Source organism: Rhipicephalus sanguineus, chromosome 9 (genome assembly GCF_013339695.2).
Source record: "Rhipicephalus sanguineus isolate Rsan-2018 chromosome 9, BIME_Rsan_1.4, whole genome shotgun sequence".
Classification (NCBI taxonomy): Eukaryota; Metazoa; Arthropoda; class Arachnida; order Ixodida; family Ixodidae; genus Rhipicephalus; species Rhipicephalus sanguineus.
In genome coordinates, this window is record NC_051184.2 from 95,268,479 (window position 1) to 95,288,641 (window position 20,163).

The 20,163-nt window shown below is 44.6% G+C and overlaps 2 protein-coding genes across 2 annotated transcripts in view; both read left to right on the forward strand.

Annotated features, from left to right (window-relative positions):
• On the forward strand, positions 1-3,986 carry LOC119406034 (secretory carrier-associated membrane protein 1-like). The gene has a single exon (XM_037672882.2). It carries the CDS (start codon positions 193-195, stop codon positions 1,243-1,245), a length of 1,053 nt encoding a protein of 350 aa, XP_037528810.1. The 5' UTR covers positions 1-192; the 3' UTR covers positions 1,246-3,986.
• Positions 3,987-11,513: 7,527 nt separating this feature from the next.
• Positions 11,514-20,163, forward strand: part of LOC119405747 (asparagine synthetase domain-containing protein 1) — a 69,677-nt gene continuing 61,027 nt past the window's right edge. The window contains exons 1-2 of the mRNA XM_037672582.2: positions 11,514-11,596; positions 13,087-13,288. Of these exons, the coding sequence (XP_037528510.1) occupies positions 11,514-11,596; positions 13,087-13,288 (285 nt within the window). The remainder of the gene's footprint in view (positions 11,597-13,086; positions 13,289-20,163) is intronic.

The window sequence follows — 20,163 nt, forward strand, 5'->3', positions numbered from 1 at the left end:
GTCACTTCTTGGGGCGCAGTTTGTTGCGAGGTTACGCGAGATGTTGGAACTCCCACCACCTTTCGGCGAGTCGTCAGCGGCTTAGTGTAAACCGCAGAAGCGGGACGACGAGAGCAAAAACAAACCACACCGGCGGGGCGCGTTCCACATCACTAGCGGTGCTACTGTGTAAGTCCTTGTCCGCCGGCAACAATGTCGGGCCTGGACTCTAATCCGTTCGCGGACCCTCACGCGCCGAGCCCGTTTGCTGATCCCGCCGTCACGCAAGTGACAAGCCGCAGCCAGCAGTCGGGGTTAGGCCTAGAGGACTACAACCCGTTCGCCGAGCCGGCGCAACCGCCGACTACGAGTCCGCCCCAGTACAGGCCTTCTACGGCTACGTCTACAGCAGCGGTCGTGCAACCAGCCGTAATGCAGGCCGTCTCGGAACCGCCTCCGGCTTACTCCGCGGGCGGCGGCGGCGGCCAGTCAACCACGATCTCGACGGCTGAGCTTCAGAAACGTCAGGAAGAACTCGAGAAGAAGGCGGCCGAACTTCAAGCTCGGGAAGAGGCCCTGCGCGGCGCGGCTTTCAACGCGCGAGCCAACAACTGGCCCCCGTTGCCCGAAAAGTGCTGCGTGGCACCCTGCTTCTACCAGGACATCGGCGTGGACATCCCGCTCGAATTCCAGAAGATCGTGCGCACCGTCTACTACCTGTGGATCTTCTACGTGCTCGTGCTGGTGCTCAATTTCCTGGGAGGCCTGGCGATCCTCGTGAAGGAAGGCGGAGCCACCCACTTCGGCTTTTCCATCCTCTACCTGGTCCTTTTCGCCCCGCTATCTTTCCTCTGCTGGTTTCGGCCGCTGTACAAGGCCTTCCGCTCCGACTCCTCCTTCAACTTCATGGTCTTCTTCTTCGTCTTCTTCGTGCAGCTCATCGTGAGCGTCATCTACGCTGTCGGCATCGGCACCACGGGCGCGTCGGGATTCGTGGTCGCCATCGACGCGTTCAGCAAGTCCATCGCTCTCGGCATCTTCCTCACCATCGTGGCGACGGGACACGCGGTCAACGCCGCTTGGTCGTGCATCATGCTTCTGCGGGTACACCGCCTCTACCGCTCGACGGGCGCCTCCTTCGCCAAGGCACAGCAGGAGTTCACCGCGGGCGTACTTCGCAACGAACACGTCCAGGGAGCCGCCGCTAACGTGGCTGCCGAAGCGGCGCGTACCGCCGTACAGCAGAACCTCGGAAGCCGGTACTGAGGAGACGCCGCCACCCGGAGAAGTCGCCACTGAGACGCCGCTAGCCACCCCTCCTCACTGACACTACAAACGAAGCACCACCTACGCGATTTTACCGTTTCTCTCCCTTCACTCCTGCGCGTGATAGTCGCTGTTGCTTGCAAAGAGAAGGTTGCCTATCTTCTTACTGGACAGATGAGAGCAGGCGCCCAAAATTTGCCTTCCCCTCCCCCCCGTGTTGTTCAGCCCTGTGTTGTCACAGACGTGCGTGTTTTTTTTTTTCGTGTTTCTTTTTACCGAAGAAAATAAACGTACAGCTCTGTTATTTTTATTGGAAAATTGTTCCTGTTGCCCGAGATGATCTGTTCGCTGTACTTGAACTGGTACGGTGCGTCATGGGAAAAAGACGAAACAGCCGGGCTGGCCAGACGAAAGGGCTCTGTCCTTTCGTCTGGCCGACTCGGTCCTTTTTTCTTTTCCTGTGATGCGCTGTACGAGTTCAAGTACAGCAAACCAACTCTCCCAATCTTCAATGCCTGTTTCCCGACCTCCCTCCAAATATCCTCTAATCCCACAGTGGACTGCGAAATACCCACATTCGACACTGTTCTGTCCTGCTTGCCGCCAGAAAAAATGGTTTCGGTGCTTTAATTTACCACCTCACGTTTTCGAATGATGCACGGTTCTTAGAAGTAGAGTTGCTTGTCACGCGAGTTTTTTCCGCCTTTGCCCCGATGGAGGTGACCGAACGTGCCGCCTCGGTTACAGAACCACAATCAAGAGTTAGACCAAGTGTTGTCTTCTTGCATTTGGGTGGAGTGTGTTTTAGCGGTTTCTTCAGGGAATGTTTGGGGAAAAGTTTTTTTTTTTTTGGGGAGTGAGTTGCTAATGCTGGTGAAACAGCATTCCTTCTCTAACAACTTGATGGTGTGTACACGAAAAAGATGGCATGGCAAGTGCTTGTTCGCCATACAAGTCAAGAGTTGTGTGCAGTTTTGTCTCAGAAGTGCGGACTTTTTTTCTGAGCATGAAGGGCTAGGACTCGTTTTGAATGCGCATTTCTGTGTCATGTTGCGGCTACTTCAAAATGCAAGAGTTCTCGTCACTCTCTGGTGGCTTGACTGCATTGCTTGTAACTACTGTGGCGAAATCCCGAAGCGCGTTGCTGACCTCTGTCCATTCCTTTTGTCGAGTTCGAGCACAGCTGACGCGTGCTGATTAATGCTGTGCGCTTTGCAACCGCCTGCAGGCGAAAGTCGACATGCACGCGCCAGCACTGTTAATTTCCTTGCACGTTTTTTGCGTGGGGAAGCCCCTTGAAGACACTTAGCTGCTGTTTCAACTGGAATGAATGCGTTCCTCTTTGATGTGTCCCGAGCTCGGTATGAAGCGAGGGTTCAGTTTCTTTTTGTGCGTGTGGGTCCTCTGATCGAGAAGTGTGCCTCGGAAGAGGTAATGAAAATGAAGTCGATAACATGTTGAAATATAAGGACTAGTCTTTCTCGAAGAACACCTAAGTCTGAGGCAAGCTATGGCAAATGTTGCCCCCTCCCCTAAAGAACACCCGTCCTTAACTTCTCTGCGGAAGGATTCCTTCGCGTTCTGGGGCTCCTTATCACTTTTATCATGAGTACATGGATGAGTAATAACTGTGGTGGTCTTTGGTGATAAAGCTATTTCCGTTAAGCCTCTGTGTTTGTTTTTGTATTGTTGCCAGATTGGCACTGGGCTGGTCCGGTTTGCCCGTGCTCTTTAAACGGGCCTCCGATCTTTACTACGGCCACTGAAACGAGATGCACTCAGAGGGAATGTGTCCAAAGTATCTTGTCATTGCCTTGTTTTGAGCACACAGAGGAGTTAAAGCAAGTGGGGCTTGGATGACAAATGCCAAGTTCTTACCAAGGAAGGTTCTTGGTTAGGCGATGTTGGCAAGTGTTTTTGCATACCTGTTCCATTCTAAATGTCTGAGCTAAACCGAAACGCTTGCATGTTGGCAAGTCCGGCATGCCTTTTATGTCATTGATAAGCATGCCGGAGGGTTTTTAACTTTAATTTATCCGTTGCTAAACTGTGTGATCTCCGATTTTGTCGTTTATCTGGCGAGTTGCCTCAGTTTTGTTCCGATATGCGAGTGGCTGGGCGATGATTGTGCACAGTGATGTCGTTGCAATTAAAGCATGACACCATATGGGTTACTTTCGTTTTTTTTTTTCCAGGTTGTACTTACTGCTAATTGTAGGGCTTGCTACACAAACACGCGCATGCTTGTGTAGAAGCATTGATTGCTTGCAGGTTTTGAAAACACAAAGGCATTGCACACGTGTGCAAACTGCCGCATGTGTGAGATAAAGCATCTTTTTTTTTTATTTTATTGAGCAAGGGTATTTTCTTTGATAGCTAGCATAACTCGATAAAATGTCTTTTTTTTTATATATACGCAAGGAGAGTTGTAGATTGACCTCTGTAATAGAGGCACTGCTGAAGGTTGATGGTTAAACACTTCTTTCCTACATTGCAATTTTTATTATTATTGTGTGTGTATATAGTTTGGGGAAATTTGCGCATATGATCAAACGTGGAAGAGTGGAAGGGTGCAACAAGCGATCCTCTTCGCTTTTTTTTTTCCTCCCTTTGCATGCTGGATGGCAGCGTGCACTATATTGATAAGACACTTCCCTCAGGATGGTAGCTTGGTGGATATAAATATATATATATATTTCTTGCCACAATGTTCGTGTTCTAATAAAGCTTGAAGGAAGAAATGTTTGTGTGTGGAGTTGTGAATAACGAGCATTCGTTGCTCTAAATCAAGCCTGCTAAAGTTGAAGCACAGTGGTGGGAGCGCGTTGATCTTCAAAACAAATGCTTTTTTCTTTTCCAAGGGCCAAGAGACGGACTGTTTGTGTTTTTTCACTCATTGGTTCGAGAAGCAGTGCATGTAACAGGCTTTAAAAGGGCCCCCCAATCACTCTTATCTTAAATTTGTTATACAACATTACTTAGTTGATGCTTGACTTGTTGGTACGCACTGCTGTAATAAGAGGCAGAAGGTTTGGGTTTACAGATCTGATGCCCTTGCCTGTTTGTGTTATGTGTCTCGTTTACTCAGGGTTGTGTGGCAGTCTCATTTCAATGGGGGTGAAATGCTAGAGGCTTGTGTACTGTGCGATGTCGGTGCAGGCACATGGTAGAAATTTCCGGAGCCCTCCACTATGGCATGCCTCATAATTTTGTTGCTGTTGCGGCACAGAAAAGATAATATTACTCGGAGTTGTTATGCAGTAGCAGCAATGTACTATTCCATGATGATATGGAAGAATTTTCGTAGCAATGATGCAATAGTAGTTGCATACATTTCTGAGTGGCAACACAGCTGCCATGCTGTTGTGCTCCTCTTTGCCACCCACCCGGCAGCCACTCATCTCTTCAATGTCTCTTCCTGGGTCAACGTACTCGAGAGTACACTGACTTGCACTGCAGATCAGCTCTGTGAAAGGTTTGCAAAAAGGAAACTTTTTCTTGTGCTTACACTCCACAGTAATTCTACAGGTGTGAGATTTAGTGTGGAAGTGTGTGAGGAGACTCGAGTATGAATAGGGAGTTAGTGGACATAAATTTCGTTAGAAGTTAGTGATCAATCGATATGAGTGCAAGTAATTAATACTTGTTGCGGTTTTACATTCCAAAACCGCGATATAATTATGAGAGACGCAGTAGTGGACGGCTGCCTGAAATTTTGACCACCTGGGTTTCTTCAACGTGCCTAGATTTAAGCACACAGGCTTCTAGCATTTTCCCTCCATTGAAACGCTGCCACCGTGGCTGGGATTCGATCCCGTGACCTTCGGCTGAGCGATCAAGCACCATAACTAGCCACCATACCATAACCACAAGACCACAGTAGTGGGTGAGAAAGAGTGCAAATGGAAGGCATCGATGGTGAAATTGAGTGGATATGAATTGTCAAGGAGGGGAAATGCTTGTGTAAAGTGACAGCACATAAATGTGTGAGTGGGTGCTGGCGTGAATCAAAGCAAGTGTGAGTGAATGGGCGTAAGTGAGCACGAGCGTGCTGATAGTTGTGAACACGCACAGTAAGTGCTGATCTTGCTGACTGGTGGCTCTCGGAAATACTGCGCGCTTGCTGCTTGCGTTGAAGCACTAGGTACAAGAATGAAGCACTGGGTATAGATAATTCTTCCTGCTCAATCATTTATTGATACCTGCCTAAAATTTTGCACAGGTATGCCATTTTTCATCACTTGCCAGCTTTTCTTCATCCATAACAAATCTGAAGTGGGTGTCGCTTACTGTGCAGCCACTCGAAAAGTGATTTCACTGCGTTCACCATAGCTGTGACTGAAGGTGCCGCCATTTCGACACAGTGGATGGGAATATTCTATAGAAACATGTTTGAACAAAAGCAATCTGTGGGGTGGTATGCTGATGCGTAATTGTGGATCCTTGTCACATCAAGGGGCCTGTACCGTACCTTGGAATACGGAATTAGAGTATACTATAACAGGGGAGGGCTTGGAACGAGCTTTGAAAAGTGAAGCCCAAACAGGGTCAATCCGCTTGTGGCACTGCGATCGGTAGTCTGCAATGTGTCGTCTAAGAGTTGCGCGCGCCTTCGTCAAGGTGGTGGAGGGCTGGAATGCCCGTTTCCCACTCAAAGGCCCAGGTTTGAATCGCAGCTGTAGATGGTGGGTTTTTATTCTTAGTGTCACCTTTTATAACTGTATTGTTTTTTCTTTGTTTTGTAAAAGTAGCATCAGTTGCTACGTATTGCTTCAAAAATTTATAGATTTCAAAACAGGAGAAAGTGCCTCAGATCAGGCTGGCCGACATCTATAACGTGTATCCATCCGTCGGCTCCCTTCTTGATCTTGGACTTCAAAAATTTATGTAAAATGTGAAGTAAAATAGAAGAAATTGGAGAGTGAGCGTAGTTATTTGCAGTGCGACCACCCGGGATTCAACAAAAACGTAAAGTGTGACCTCTGAGATTTTTGCGAATACGAGACTTGAAAGGAGATTTCATATTTTACATATGAAATGAATATTTTGCACAACTTCTGAGTGAATATAGATTATTTTAAAAAAAAAGCTTTTAAAGTGTTCTTCAAACCAGTTCTGAATTTGACGAAGGGGTCAAGATACGTTATTAAATTATTCAAACCACAGTTTAAGCAAGGTACCTCGTGCTTTGACCCCTGGGCATTTATTTATTAACCTCCTTCTTGGCACAGCTTTTGCTCTTCAACTTATTCGCTGAATGGTCAGGTTCATTGGAGATAACAGAGGACGGGTCTACGCTCCGTCTTATGGCTGTCATGCCAATGCGTGGTTGAGCTCAACGCCACCAAGCATTGCGGAAATGCCGGCCACTGGATGCTCGCACTTCCTTGGTAAGTCGACAGTGTGCAAAAACTAAGCTTACTGACAACCTAAACCTCTCTGACAACGATCACCGGCCAGCGTCAACCAAAGAACTGTGATGGTAGTCTTCTGGTGTCCAATGGCCACTGCCAACAGGCTGATTTTGGTGTCAACTGGATATAGCCTGATGTGCAGTGTATAGGTACGCTGCAGTCACTCCGCTCACTGGTTGCCTTGCAAGGGTACACAATTGCCATGCACAGTGCACCAATTGTTATGTTTGCTGCCCACAATGGCCACAGGACGGATAGTGGTACTGGTAAAATTAAAGATCGATATCAGCACTGGTTCGTGCATCACACACCAACATGTGCAACGCAGGCAGACATCGCTCGCTGTCTAACGTAATTTTCCACTTGTAGTAATAAACTGGGGAAGTGTATTCTCTTTTCATTACTCTTCTTAAAATACAGCAAATTATAAAGCATTTTAACTATTGCAATAACAGTTTTTCACAATTATATTAGAAAAATTACCCGTGACGTCAGCGAGACAGCTGCTCAGAATGGTCTCCTGTGTGACATCGCTCACCCATGCAATGTGCCAAGGGCAGTGGAGGCTGAAAACTTGACTGGCAGCACTGTTACAATCTGCAGCAATGTGCATATCTAAAATCTCATATTATATTACACAGGGTGTTTAAATCGGTCTTGCAAGGACTTGCACCACCAGCTCAACGCATTTGTACAAAATATTGTTGAAATCGTTTCAGGTTCTCATTAAAAGTTAACTGCAATGAAATTTATTTGGCTGAATTCTTAAGGTGCGAGTAGAGTATATCACTGATACAACCTTGTCAAGGGTGCACGTTTATAGCCCTGTCACACGGGCAAACTTAAGTGCATGTTGAGTGGCTGCACTTAGGACACTAAAGAGAAAACAATTTTTCTCGTATTTATAAGTTAGAATTTCATAATACCAAAAGCACCACTTTTATTGCAAGAAGAAGCTTGGTAAGTGGGACAACAGGCAAATATAAAACACAGGTGGCGATGCTGCCTTGAAGTTCCTACACCAGCTTGCCGTGACGACATAGATTTTTTATGGTGTCTTCTAGGGCCTATTTAGTTGTTTATTGGTAAAAATGGTTTACATGTTATTCTAAGGGACCCAGAGTCTTAAAGGGGTACTGACACAAAAATTTGTGTCTGGCATTTTTCTGCTGCAATATGTTGCTGGGGGCCTAGTAGTCACAACACGGCATATTCCTTGCTGGAATTCGCGACAGATAGTTAATTACAGTCTGTTTATTAACAACTGGTCTCAGTTTCGGTTTAGGAGAACTCCGAGAAAGACAAGCCGTTAGGTGCAACCAATGCCATCTAGCGTGTGAAATGGTAGACAGAACTGTGACACACTACCGTGCTGCCTGCATTGTCTGCTTGCGTTCTTTCGCTGCCGTTTGCACTGTGCGATGTAATTTCCATCATCGTCATCCTCGTCTTTATCATTACTGTATGGTGACACGTTTGCCGCAGGCACGGACTCGTGAGCAGCCGCTGCATCCAGCCACCTGCTGGCACAGGCGCGGCCAAACAGCAGTGGCGACTATGACGTCATTATTCTAGCTGCGCCAGCTCGGAGCTCGGCCGCAGTGGTGACATCTCGGAAGTTGGGGGTCACCTTCAGGTCGCTTTGGATGATGTCATTGTTGTGAGGTGTGGCGTATAGTGCTGGATCGTGCACACGAACTTCAAAATTCATATAAATTACCTTCCAAGCTGTATTCGTTGTTCAAATTTGGTAGATGATATACGCGTGTTCACAGGAATCGATCCCGCAAGCTATGTCGGCCACGAAACTGTGTCAGTACCCCTTTAACATGCCAAGTTTAAGAAAATTTAATTGAACCAGTGTGTCCAGAATACGGAAAAAGACTAAAATTCGTGACGTCGTGGTGACGTTCACACCCTCAAGTTTCGATGCGGAATTCAAAAATGAAACCTTGACCTTTATTTTCTCTTCTTGTAATTAACGTATAATTGTAAAATTAGAGTTCTGAGAGGAATAGGTTATCTGTCTAAACTGATTTTATGTTTAACTTTAGTGTCCCTTTAAGTGGAGTAAGTGTCTCTCTTGTGGGGCACTTCTACACAAGAAAGGGAAATGCATGCCGGAAATTGTAATGGCGATAGGTAAGTCCGTAGCACGACATATATTTGTTGCTTTAGGCAATATTTCTTAAAGGGGCCCTGGAACACTTTTTTCAGCATGGCCAGAAAATGCTGCCGATCTGTAGTCGGGGCTCCTGAGAACACGTGAGCCAAACATTATTGTTGTGTCGGAAATGCGCGACCCCACAATTATAGCGCAGCAAGCGGCCTGGAATTTACAATTCTGAAAATCAGCTAAAAATTGCTCCCTCTTCTCTCTGCAAGTGTTGCCATATACTCAAATGACCATGCCGTATGCCCAAATTCACGGCCATAGGCTGATTTGAGCGTCGTTGGCTGCATAGTTACTGTGCCCACGGGCGCGCTCGCAGTCTCACTGAGTGAAGGTTAGCCACGCATTTGAAAAAAAAAAGAGTGCTCAAGGTCATGACGCACGCGTGACATGGCTTCTGTCCCCCATGCCATCCCTTCCTGCTTAGCTTGCAGCGTGTTCGTCAGGACGAGAGAAGAGAGAACGCAATTACAGCGTGTGACAAATCTCCGTAACTCCACTTGTACTTCACGAATTCTAAAAATTTTTGCGGTGGTCGATTCGTGAGGCAATAAACTCCTTTAGTGAAGCCATTCGACGGTTACTTGGAAAAATGTTGCAAGGCCCCTTTAAGTAATAATGTGCTATAAACTGCCTTTAGAATAAAGGTGAGGTACAAGCGCGTTGGACGCGGCCATTGCACCGCATGGGCTGTGGTGGCTGTGGCTATAAACTGCTGAGTGTGAGAACAATGTTGCTTTTTGCAGTATAGTATGTTTTACAGTAGAGCTGTTATACGCTAGTTTCCAGTGAATCGTGACTTGCATAGACCAAAAACAACAGCAGTTGCCATCTTGCTATTGGCTGCTGCTGTGGCAGCACGTCTGTTCTGGCTGCTGCCAGTTTTTATATGGCAGTGTACTGGTGGTGGAATAAAAGACTTCTGCAGGACAACATGTAAAGCCGACATAGAGGATTGCACGCATCAGGAAAATTCTGGCTTTGCGAAAGTTTGATGCCAACGTGTTTTGTCATGCACTCTTAAGGGGATACTCCAGATGCTGACAAACACTAGACAGAAGACGCGAAGCAGATGCTGCCCAAAAAAAGCGTTCCTGGGAAGGCCACAGTTTACAATAATACTCTATGCCTATGCATCCTTTAGACAACTTTCAAAGCCGTTTTTGTGCCCTTCAGCTTCACTGGTCACTGAATAGAATGGTCTCAAGCTTTGTTTCTTTTATGCATAAAAATATTCCTAATAAAAAGAATGATGCTTCGAAAACACTACCAGCTCAGCTTTCGGTGCTACATTATTTATTTTTGAGCCACTGTTATCGAGGCTACACATTTTGATGCAGTGAAGTGAGCTTGCTAAACGCATTGTCGGTGAGTGCGTTCTACGGCAAGTGCCACTAAGTGTTCCCCTGTGACAGTGTACAGATGACACTGGCGGTGAAGTACACTTAAGCTTGCCCATGTGACAATGGCATTAGTCTGGAATCCCCATCAAAAACACTTAAATAATAACATAGAACACATACAAAAATGAGCAGTTAGATTTATACTTGCTCCGACTACTGTAGACATTATGGTGCCTCTTAGTTTGCCCACAGAGGTAAACTTACATTCATAGCCAAATTTCTTCACTGAAATTTATTTATTTTCTATACCTTGACTTCTTCAAGATACCACAATCTTATTGTGTACATGAACCTTTCAAACTCTCATTGAGGCTAAATCATTGTGGGATAATTTGTCAACTCACAAGTCGTGCCAGCGCTCATTATTGCTTATTTTTTCTGTAGTAACTTTATTAGTGTTCTGAAGACTTCTGGACTAAAGGTACATCGACACTCTTCTACAACATTTTTTTTTATTTACTTAGGTGACAGCAGCAGTACACGCATGCGCATTTGTAAAAGTAAGTACTTTTAGAACAGCAAATCACGTGTGAGCTGAAAGTAAAGATAAAACAACATCATGAAGTTAGTGAAGCGCTAGCTGCCAAATTAGATTAGTAGTCTCTTTTGGCATCCATCCACGTTGAGTCACTTTGCGTTTCGTTTAAGAAGTTGCATTCTTGTTTTTGAAAGTTCAGTTGATGGCACGCTAACGCATGTGACTTTCAACGTAGCAATATTTGATGCTTCATTTGATTTCACGAATGGCTTGTATTGTACTTCTTGTAATGCTACACTGCGCATACAAAGGCTGACGTCCACATTTCCTGCAGTGGAAGGCCAGTTGGTCTGTACTTTAAGTTTGCACATTGGTGCATGATCAAACACAGCCTGTCGCTCTGCACAGCATCCTATTTGACCAATATATTTCTTGCCGCAATATAATTGTAGAGCATTGCTCTCACACTTGACACGTGCATGCTGTTACTGTGTTCTAATAAGAATAACAGTTTCTGAGATTTGATGTGCCAGAACCATGATATGATTATTAGGCATGCCGTGTGGAGGGCTCTGGAAACTTAAACCATCTCGTCGTCTTTAATCTGCACTGACATCACACAGTACACGGGCCATTTCACCTCCATCAAAATGCAACTGCCGCATCCTGGATTAAACCTACATCTTTCGGGTCAGCAGCTGAGCACCGTAACTGCTGTGCCTTCGTGGCAGCTGCTACTGTCTTCTATTTATACATGTGTCATCTGTAAGTAAATGAAAGAAATGTTGGAATTTAGCACCATGTCTGTATGCCAATCGTCCTGTGTTCTTCAGTGGGCCATGAACTTTACCATGGATTACCTGATAGCAAACTTTAGTTTGAAGTGAGTGCTTGTCTTGGTCTAGGTCTTTTTTCTGTTGTATCAGTGTGTTTTGCACTTCCAAGTACCATCATTGATTACCAACATTTCCGAGCATGTGCTCTTTCTTTTTTCTCTTGGGCACCTCTTGGTAGAATAATTTATCAAACATTGTTGTATGTTGCGATTCCATTGATGATTTACTGCAACTAGCACTAGGGCTTCCAATTTGGCAAAATGCCATTGTGGGTCTAGCCATGTGCTGCACAACCATGAACTGCCAATGACAGGAAAGTGCCGTGCGCATTTCATTTTGCCTCACAGATAGTCTAGCAGCACGCCAGAACAAATGGTGTTGGAAGTCCTCAGAGACAGGCCACAAATGAGACGTCAGGTTCATCTAGGTTGGTCGACATGCACTGCTGAAGAAGAACGGCTATTTGGGCTAGTTGGTTAAAGTGCATATTGAAAGGGTTTGCAGCAAACCCATGCAAAGGGATAAGTTCCAGCCTTGTGATGCATTGCAAAAGTTGCAGCTGTCAGCCTCAATTTCAGGCCGGGAGTGTGTTGGAACGCCATAAAGACAAACTAACACGGGAAATCACTGAGGCATATTACGTTGGGAAATTTGACGGTGAATGCGTGAGCCAGCCTTCGGTGGCTTTGCAACGCGCTTTTGGATAAGGGTTAGTCTGTTAATAGTTATCATTGTACCTTAGTTTTATCGGACATTCCACCGAAGTATGTCACATTACTGACGTCTGCTTGATAAAAGATTGTACCTCTTTGTATATATATATGTGCATGTGTGTCGTGAAAAATAAATCAGTCGGTAGTCAGCGGCTTGTGTCGTCCCTCTTTGCTTTCCGTTCCTTGCTTTCACGCCTTTCCTTCAGCACTGCCATGCTTGCGCTGCAAACCCTTTCAATACGCACTGCTGGGCTTGACGGAAGGCACAACTATGAAAGGACAATGTGCGCATGTGTTGACTGATGTTGACATTGTATTCCTGAACAAGAGAAGAAATAGGAAACAGAGAGGTCGATAAACTATCATGAACATGCAAGCAAAACTCCTGTACAGTGTTAGCAGCAGCTTTGATGCTGGTGTCAATGCCACGAGAAACACATGGGCTAATGAAACTCCCGAAGAGCAAAAGCATCACGGAAACTCCTACGTTCAAGCTATGAGGACTTAAAGGGCAAAGGAACGTTTTAGCACATGATAATTGGTGCTTAGCCAGATCTAAACCATCAGCTAACTCTCTTTTTTTGCAAACCAGATTCAATGTACTGAATTCTCGTGAAATTTTACTTTTGCTAATAATTGCAGAAAATTCTGCGCTACTCAAATAAACTCTTCACCTATCTACTCCTGCACCAGCCTTGATGGGCCTGCAGCATGTCCAAATAAAAGATGTGACTTAAGAATGAATACGTATCGGACCCTTTCTTTCTTTTGTTTTGAGTTTCCCTCATTGCAGAACGAAACAGTTTGCATCTCCTTCTGTGCAGAACTCCGGAGACAGTTGCACTTCTGAAGCGACGGGGCCCAGAGGGATTTCGGCGGGAGGAGGTGAAGCTGACTGACACGACGGGGTTCACACTCACCGCTACGGTGTTGGGGTTCAGGGGCCGCCAGCTGACGCAGCAACCTGTGAAGGATGAGCTGGGGAACATGCTGGCATGGAACGGCGAGATCTTCAATGACAACAAGGTAACACCTTATTTTTAAAACATTTATTTTATAAAGCTAACCATATCGAAATTTTAGAGAGCATAGAATGCCTAATTTTAGATGGTGTAGACATAGAGCATTCTTCCAAAATTTGATGTCCAAAATACGAGCAGAAGTGTCATGGAAATTTAACAAAAATAGCCATTTTTGATGCTGATGCTGTAAATGATAAGCAAGCGGACAAAAATAGTGCTGCCATTATTGCTTGCTCAATTTGATGCATGACAAGGACATGACCTAGAATGCGTAAAAACTTCAGTGGGACCTAAAGTTCTGTGTTGCACTACACCTGGTGGATGTCGTCATAACGTATGCCCAGGCACACCTAAATGTATGTTACGGCAACATCGACTAGGTACATGCTGTCTTAGGTGCTGTTTGAAGGCTGATAATGTGAGGCCTATATACCGTTACTGAAATAAAATGGTGAGTTGGTCGCGTTCGTGTGTAATTGAAAGAGACTGCAGCGCAAAAAAAAAAATGAGTCGCTCATAACAGGTTTCGTTGTGGTGAAAATTCATTCCAGTTGACTTTTAGTGTTTGCATCTTCAGCATCAACAATTCTACAGGCATGATTTTGTAATGCTGCACAACGTTGGAAAGTTAGCGGCAATAATATTCTTGAGAGTTTTAGGCTGCAATCCACAGTAAAACCCGTGTTATCTCCCTGTATTATTAACATCACCAATAAAGCGGCACCCTCCTGGCATTTGTCCCTTAACCTATATGTTAGAGACAGGACGAAAGATACTAGGACAAACTACACAAAGACAACTGGTGCGTGCCCTCAGTGGTATTCTGGAGGGGTGTGCAAATAGTGAAATTTAGAATCGAATTGAATACAAATCGAATAGCGATGACACCGAACCTAATACGAATATGAATCGAATGTCATTAGAATAGTTTTCAAATAGTGAGGCAACCATTTTTAAAGCAGCCCTAAAATGGTAATGTAACCATTTTCGAAATAGCCCAGCAATGCCACAACATTTTATATGAAACAAATATTCACAAGCTTTAACAAAGGAACATTACATTTACTTTCATCCGACAAAAAATACCACAGTTTTGTAAACTGAAGCAAGCTCGTATACCGCAGCAGCTAGAGCCTTAGAAATATTTTGTAACTGCAGGTTGAAACGCAGCTGTCACTACAGTATTCAAGGTGGCACTTTGTCAACAGCTTCTCAATAAAAGTATTATTATGAAACGACGTCGGGTACAACAGTAGAAATGTTATTACTACGAAAAACTGCGCAAAATAAACAGGGACAGGTAAGACACACGCACAAGTGCAGACTCCTGTTTATTCTGTGCAGTTTTTCGCAGTAATGGAGTACCAACTCACCCAACGCTCAGTCCTTTTAACCCCTTAACTGCTTTGGACGAGCAGAGCTCGTCCTGCCCAAACTGTCCCTAAACTGCTTTGGACGAGCAGAGCTCGTCCTAGCGGAATAGGCACTCCCCTCTAGCGTTCAGGACAAGAGGCGCTCTTCTACAACTTAGATTGCGTGTAATCCACTAGACGGCAGCATTTACTTGACAATTTATTTTTCTCCTGCGGAAAGAGCGCGGTTTTTGCATGAAAAGATGGCTTGCGGTGGCAGCCACCCATGCATAGCTGGCTGATCAACACGAAAAAGAAGCTTTTCATTTTCGTCATCTTCTTCGAGTGATGATGGTTCGGGTACAGATGTTTATCTTGTGTCCGGAAGTGAACACATCGATAGCGGTGAATTGAACATCTTCTCCGGTGATGATGAAAACAGCTCGGAAGCGAACATCGCGAGTGCTCGCCAGTGGATCCTGCTTGATGAGGACAATCCTCCTGTGAAGCCTCCTGACTTTCCATCCTTGTCCGTTCCAGGCAAGACTTTCAACTTGTCATCGCAAGATGGCCTGATGAAATATATTCAGCAGTTTCTTCAAAAGCGCTTCACTTGCTCTCAGAAGTGAGGAGAAAACGGGAAAAAGTTAAGAAAGGAAACTTGTTTTTGGTGCAGGAGCTGCAGCAGGCCCCCTTGCATTATTCTGTGTTTTGATTTGACGAAGTATGTGGTACAAATAATATTTCAACATTGACTAGGTACTTTTTAGTACAATTAGATTTGAAATCAACAATAAAAAAAATAGGCACTTTTGGTTGGGAAATTTTCAAAAAAATAAAGCACTTAAGGGGTTAAAGAAAGGTTATACTTCAACGCAGTTGTGCGAGGCAAAAACGGCGTAGCGTGCGGGAGGAAAAATAACGATGATTACAATGTTGTGTATATACAGATGAAGAGGATGAACTGCATAGCCAGTGCTTCCAATATATAAGTATTAAACGATATTTGTGAGTCAACATCATCATAAATGTCACGATGAAGATAATGGATTGACAACTTTGTTGCTCCGGTGACACTGGAGTTTTAAGCAGAAACAGCTTCCTCCTGCGATCAATATACTTTTTCGTATGGCTATGATAGCATCATCCTTAACACCATCATTCAGTATACGTGGGAGTACACAAAAGTAACTGGAATAGCGCTGCGCTAGGCGGTGCAAGCATAGTATGCAATTCTCCCGCTAGGATTGCGTCGTGCAACTCCTTTCAAGTAAATTGCATCCAGTGGCTTCTCTTGGGAAGGTTTTGTCTGGGCAGTGACTTTTTTCGTGAAATCACTTTCGCGCACTTGGAGTTTTCTTTCATGATGGCCGATTGAAGTGAACAGGGAGCGGCTGTGAAATTTTGTTTCATGCTTCAGCAAAATGACTAGGCAATTATTGTGATATTAAGCACTGTTTACAAGGACGTTGCGATGGGAAAAACGTAAGGTAATGAGTGATTTTCTCTTTTTACAAAAAGGGGGAAATGTTGATCGATGATAAACCTCGTTCTCGATGTCCGTCAATGTCACGAACGAACGAAAATATAAAAGAAATTGACATATTTGCACAGCGCTACGGGAATGAGAACGTATGAAAGAACTTATGAAAGACGTATGAAAGGACTGAAAAAATTTGTGCACTTGTCCTTGAAGACAGATGACGGACTATTGAAGAGTTGGAGAAATTATCTGGTGTAGCTTGGAGCTTGGTTCATCAAATTTTAACCAAAGATTTGGGGATGAGAAGCTAGTTGAGAAAATTTTGCCTCGACTTTTGACAAACGAGCGAAGAGATGGTCGAGTGAAAACTGGCCATGCTTTGAAAGAACAGCTCCAAAGCGACCCAGACTTCCACTCCAAGCTTGTTACTGGTGACAAGTCATGGTGCTATTCTTACCACACCGAAACAAAATTTCACATCCTCACACAGTTCAATTCAAGCTGCGATTACAAAAAACGCTGAGCGTGCGAAACTGATTTCACGAAAAAAATCACTACACAGAGAGAAGCTTCCTGGGAGAATCCACCGAATGCAATAAACTCGAATGGTGTGGCACGATGCTCGCCTAGTGGGAGAATTGCGTACTACGGTAGCTCTGCCCAACGCAGCACCAGTCCAGTTACTTTTGGGAACCCTCTTGTAAGTACAGTAGAACCCCGCTGTTACGTTCCTCACTGGTGCGTTTTGCCGGCTGTTACGTCGTTTTCCGCCGGTCCCGGCATAGCTCCCATAGGATACAATGTATTGGGAACCCCGCTGTTACGTCGTAACTGTCGGACCGTTCCGGTATGATACGTCGCGAAGTGCGCTAGGAGCCGACCGAGTGACTACCGAAGAGAGCGGCCATGGTGCATTTTCACGCAGCTTGGCCTGGTTTTACCGTAATATTAGCCGCATGAGAGGCGCAAGCAACAGGATCTTTCAATTGATGCAAACAAAAGCATGGCCTTCGAGATTCGCGTTGCAAAGATGGCGTCTATGACGTAATTGCTCGCGAAAGCAAGGCCTTCGAGATTGGCATTTACTATTGACAAAAGCACAGCCTTTGAGATTTGTATTGCACAAACATGCCGTCTATGACGTAATTGCTTGCGAAAGCAAGGCCTTCGAGATTGGCATTCACTTCTGCCATCACGTTGGCGTAGACTCATCATCATCGTTATTTGTCGGAGGATGGGAGGAGTTCGAGCGGTTCGAGCTGGTTGGAGCTCGCATGGTCGTGCGCGCGGTTCGCGGTCGGACTCGCCGCGCTGGTCGTGATTGCGTGTGCTTAGTTCTTTCATGCTTACAGCTGTTGGTGTTAAAAAGATCACATACGTTGATTACATTTCTGTGGATGAGGCCGTCCCCAGCTCCGCGTTTCTATCCATCGACTAGATCGCGGCTGAGCGCGCCAATTTTCGTGCTGCTCGTAAGCATTGAAATAAAATTCTGTACCACTAAATATTTTGTCGTTTTTCCTGTTTTTCGGCTCTTACGTTTCCCGTCTCTTACGTTTATTTCTTACGGTCCCTTCAAAAACGTATCAGCGGGGTTCTACTGTACTTGGGCGTCATCATATCGTCAGATTTAGGATGGTCGGCACATGTAGAACACGTCACAAGCAAAGCAATGCGAAAGCTAATGTTTTTAAAGCAGGCCCTGCGATACTCTACAAGGGAAACCAAGCTTTTGGCCTATGTGACGATTATACTCCCTATCTTAGAGCATGCAAGTGTGGCATAGTTCCCGTCTACCCAAAATCACATAGCTACTATTGAGGCTGTCCAGTCAAAGCCGTGCGTTTTATCTGTAACAGATATAGGCGCACTGACTCGCCTACGCAGATGCTGTCAGAGATAGGCCTTCACACGTTAGCCAGTTGTGCGATGCTGCTATGACTCAAATTTTTGTACCTCATCCTGCATAACAAAATTAAAGTGGATTCAAACGCCTACATTTCCTACAACACTGCCGGAGAAACCTGTCATGAGCATCACCTTACTCTCCAAGAATACTTTTGCGCCAACAATACGTTCAGTTTTTCGTTCTTTCCGAGGGCTGTTCGGGAGTGGAACACTTTAGCCGAGACAGTGGTCGCACAGCCCACTGTTAACCAATTTGTTGAACTTGCTGGCCAAACTGTGCTGTCAGCAACATGTTAGTGATGCTATCACTATTGTGTTTATCATTGTCCTTCTTACCTGTATATTTCAAGTTTGATATGTGACATGGTGGAAGTTGTCACATTTATATCTCGTGTGCTTGCCTTTCCCTTTCTTTTTTGTTATATTATTTTGCGGTGTTTTATATGTAACTGAGACAAAGCGATATTGCGTTATCTATCTTGCACTCCTTAATAACATAGGTCCGTTATGATTATTATTTCTTATCGTTATTTTTGTAACCCTATCTAACTATTGTATACTTGTGTGAATGCGTGTACCATAATGTTTGTAGACTTTTTAAACCCACTCCTGTAAAAATCCCTCACGGGATTTGCAGTATTACTAAATAAAAAAAAGCATAGATAGTCATGTAAAACCTTGGGCTGCATGCATCTTGGTAATTCGATTATTAAAATGAGAAATGTCAACCCTCTCTGTTCCTGCATTTCATTCCTTTGAGGTTTTTTCATCAGTGTTTATTATTCGAGAGATTTTAGGAAAATATACTGTATTTATAATATGCACTACTTGATTCGAGTACCGAATCAAATAGAATGCTATTTGATTCGGTGTTTAAAATTTTCAAATATTCGTGCGCCCCTAGTATCCTGTATAGAAAATTCCAGACACAGCAACTCCCTATGCTGAGACATTAAGTACTACAGCTTGATACTTTTGTTGTCTGCCTACTGTTAATTGACCTTGCATGACAAGTTGCTCACGTCTCATGAAAGAGCAATAAGGAAAACAATAGGTTGCATGGTGCTAGTAAATTGTGCTCTACCATGTAGCATTTATTGTTTTTTTTATAACTTCTCATTAAACACACTTAAGCGTAAGAGTAGAAGTTTGTTATGACATGAAACCATTTTTAATTTATCATATATTTGCTTTAAGCTCGCAGAGTGAGAATATCCCTGTGACAATAATGCGATTGCGGTATGTAAAATCCTGGAATTGAAAGTATCTGCGTGTCTATCTGGGTTTGACTGTGCTCGAAACAAATAAATTCCATTGTAGTGTGTTCCATTGTAGTATCCTGGCTCAACAGTACTTGAAACAAATAAATTACGTTGTTGTGTGTTTAGCTAATATCTGGGTTTGACTGTGCTTAAAAAAAAAACGTATGGGAGCTCCACTTCTGTAACACCTGAGGAATTGCGTAGCTCGGGAATCTGTGCGATTCCCCGTTAGTATAATTCCCACTGCTTCATTTGCCAAAGCATCGATGGCGCCAATGTTTGAGGTAAGCATGTAGGGTTTTACGGGCACGAGTAGAATCTTGTTATGGAGATTCACAAACTCGGTGTGCGACATGTGCGCTACTTTTTGCTGCGCTTTATCGACTTCCTGCTTGTACCGGTAGTTTAGATACGTTTCGTCTGCAGCAAGTCCCGTCAGGTTGCTTCCCCTATCAGATGTAGCGACACAGCGCCGGCGAAGCTTGGGAGGAGGGGCATTCGCTCGCTCGGCGAGGCAGTGGAGCCCTCTCTTGCACGTCCCCGGAGTCAGCCGCAGGTTTCTGAAGCGTTTTTAGCGATTTTTAGTTAATTATAGCGATTACTTCTTTGTTATTTTTTTTAATTATACTATTTTAGACCTTGTTCGTTTATTTTAACCTGGTTTTGAACATTGCTAGCCTTTTTATGGCCTGTATGAGTGCTTAACTGCCAGCATGATCACGCCACATTAGATGCATGCATGGACGACAAGCCGGACCCCTAAAGGTCTCCGCACTTAAAAATTTATGTGGAGTGTTTAGGCACTAGAGCTGTAGCTTCGGGCAGCTTGTTGACTCCTCACCTCGTTGTCCTTCTGTTTTGTCTGCCATTGGCT

Bases quoted from the DNA above. Each gene is read 5' to 3' on its own strand.
- LOC119406034 (XM_037672882.2), top strand. From the start codon at position 193: ATGTCGGGCCTGGACTCTAATCCGTTCGCGGACCCTCACGCGCCGAGC.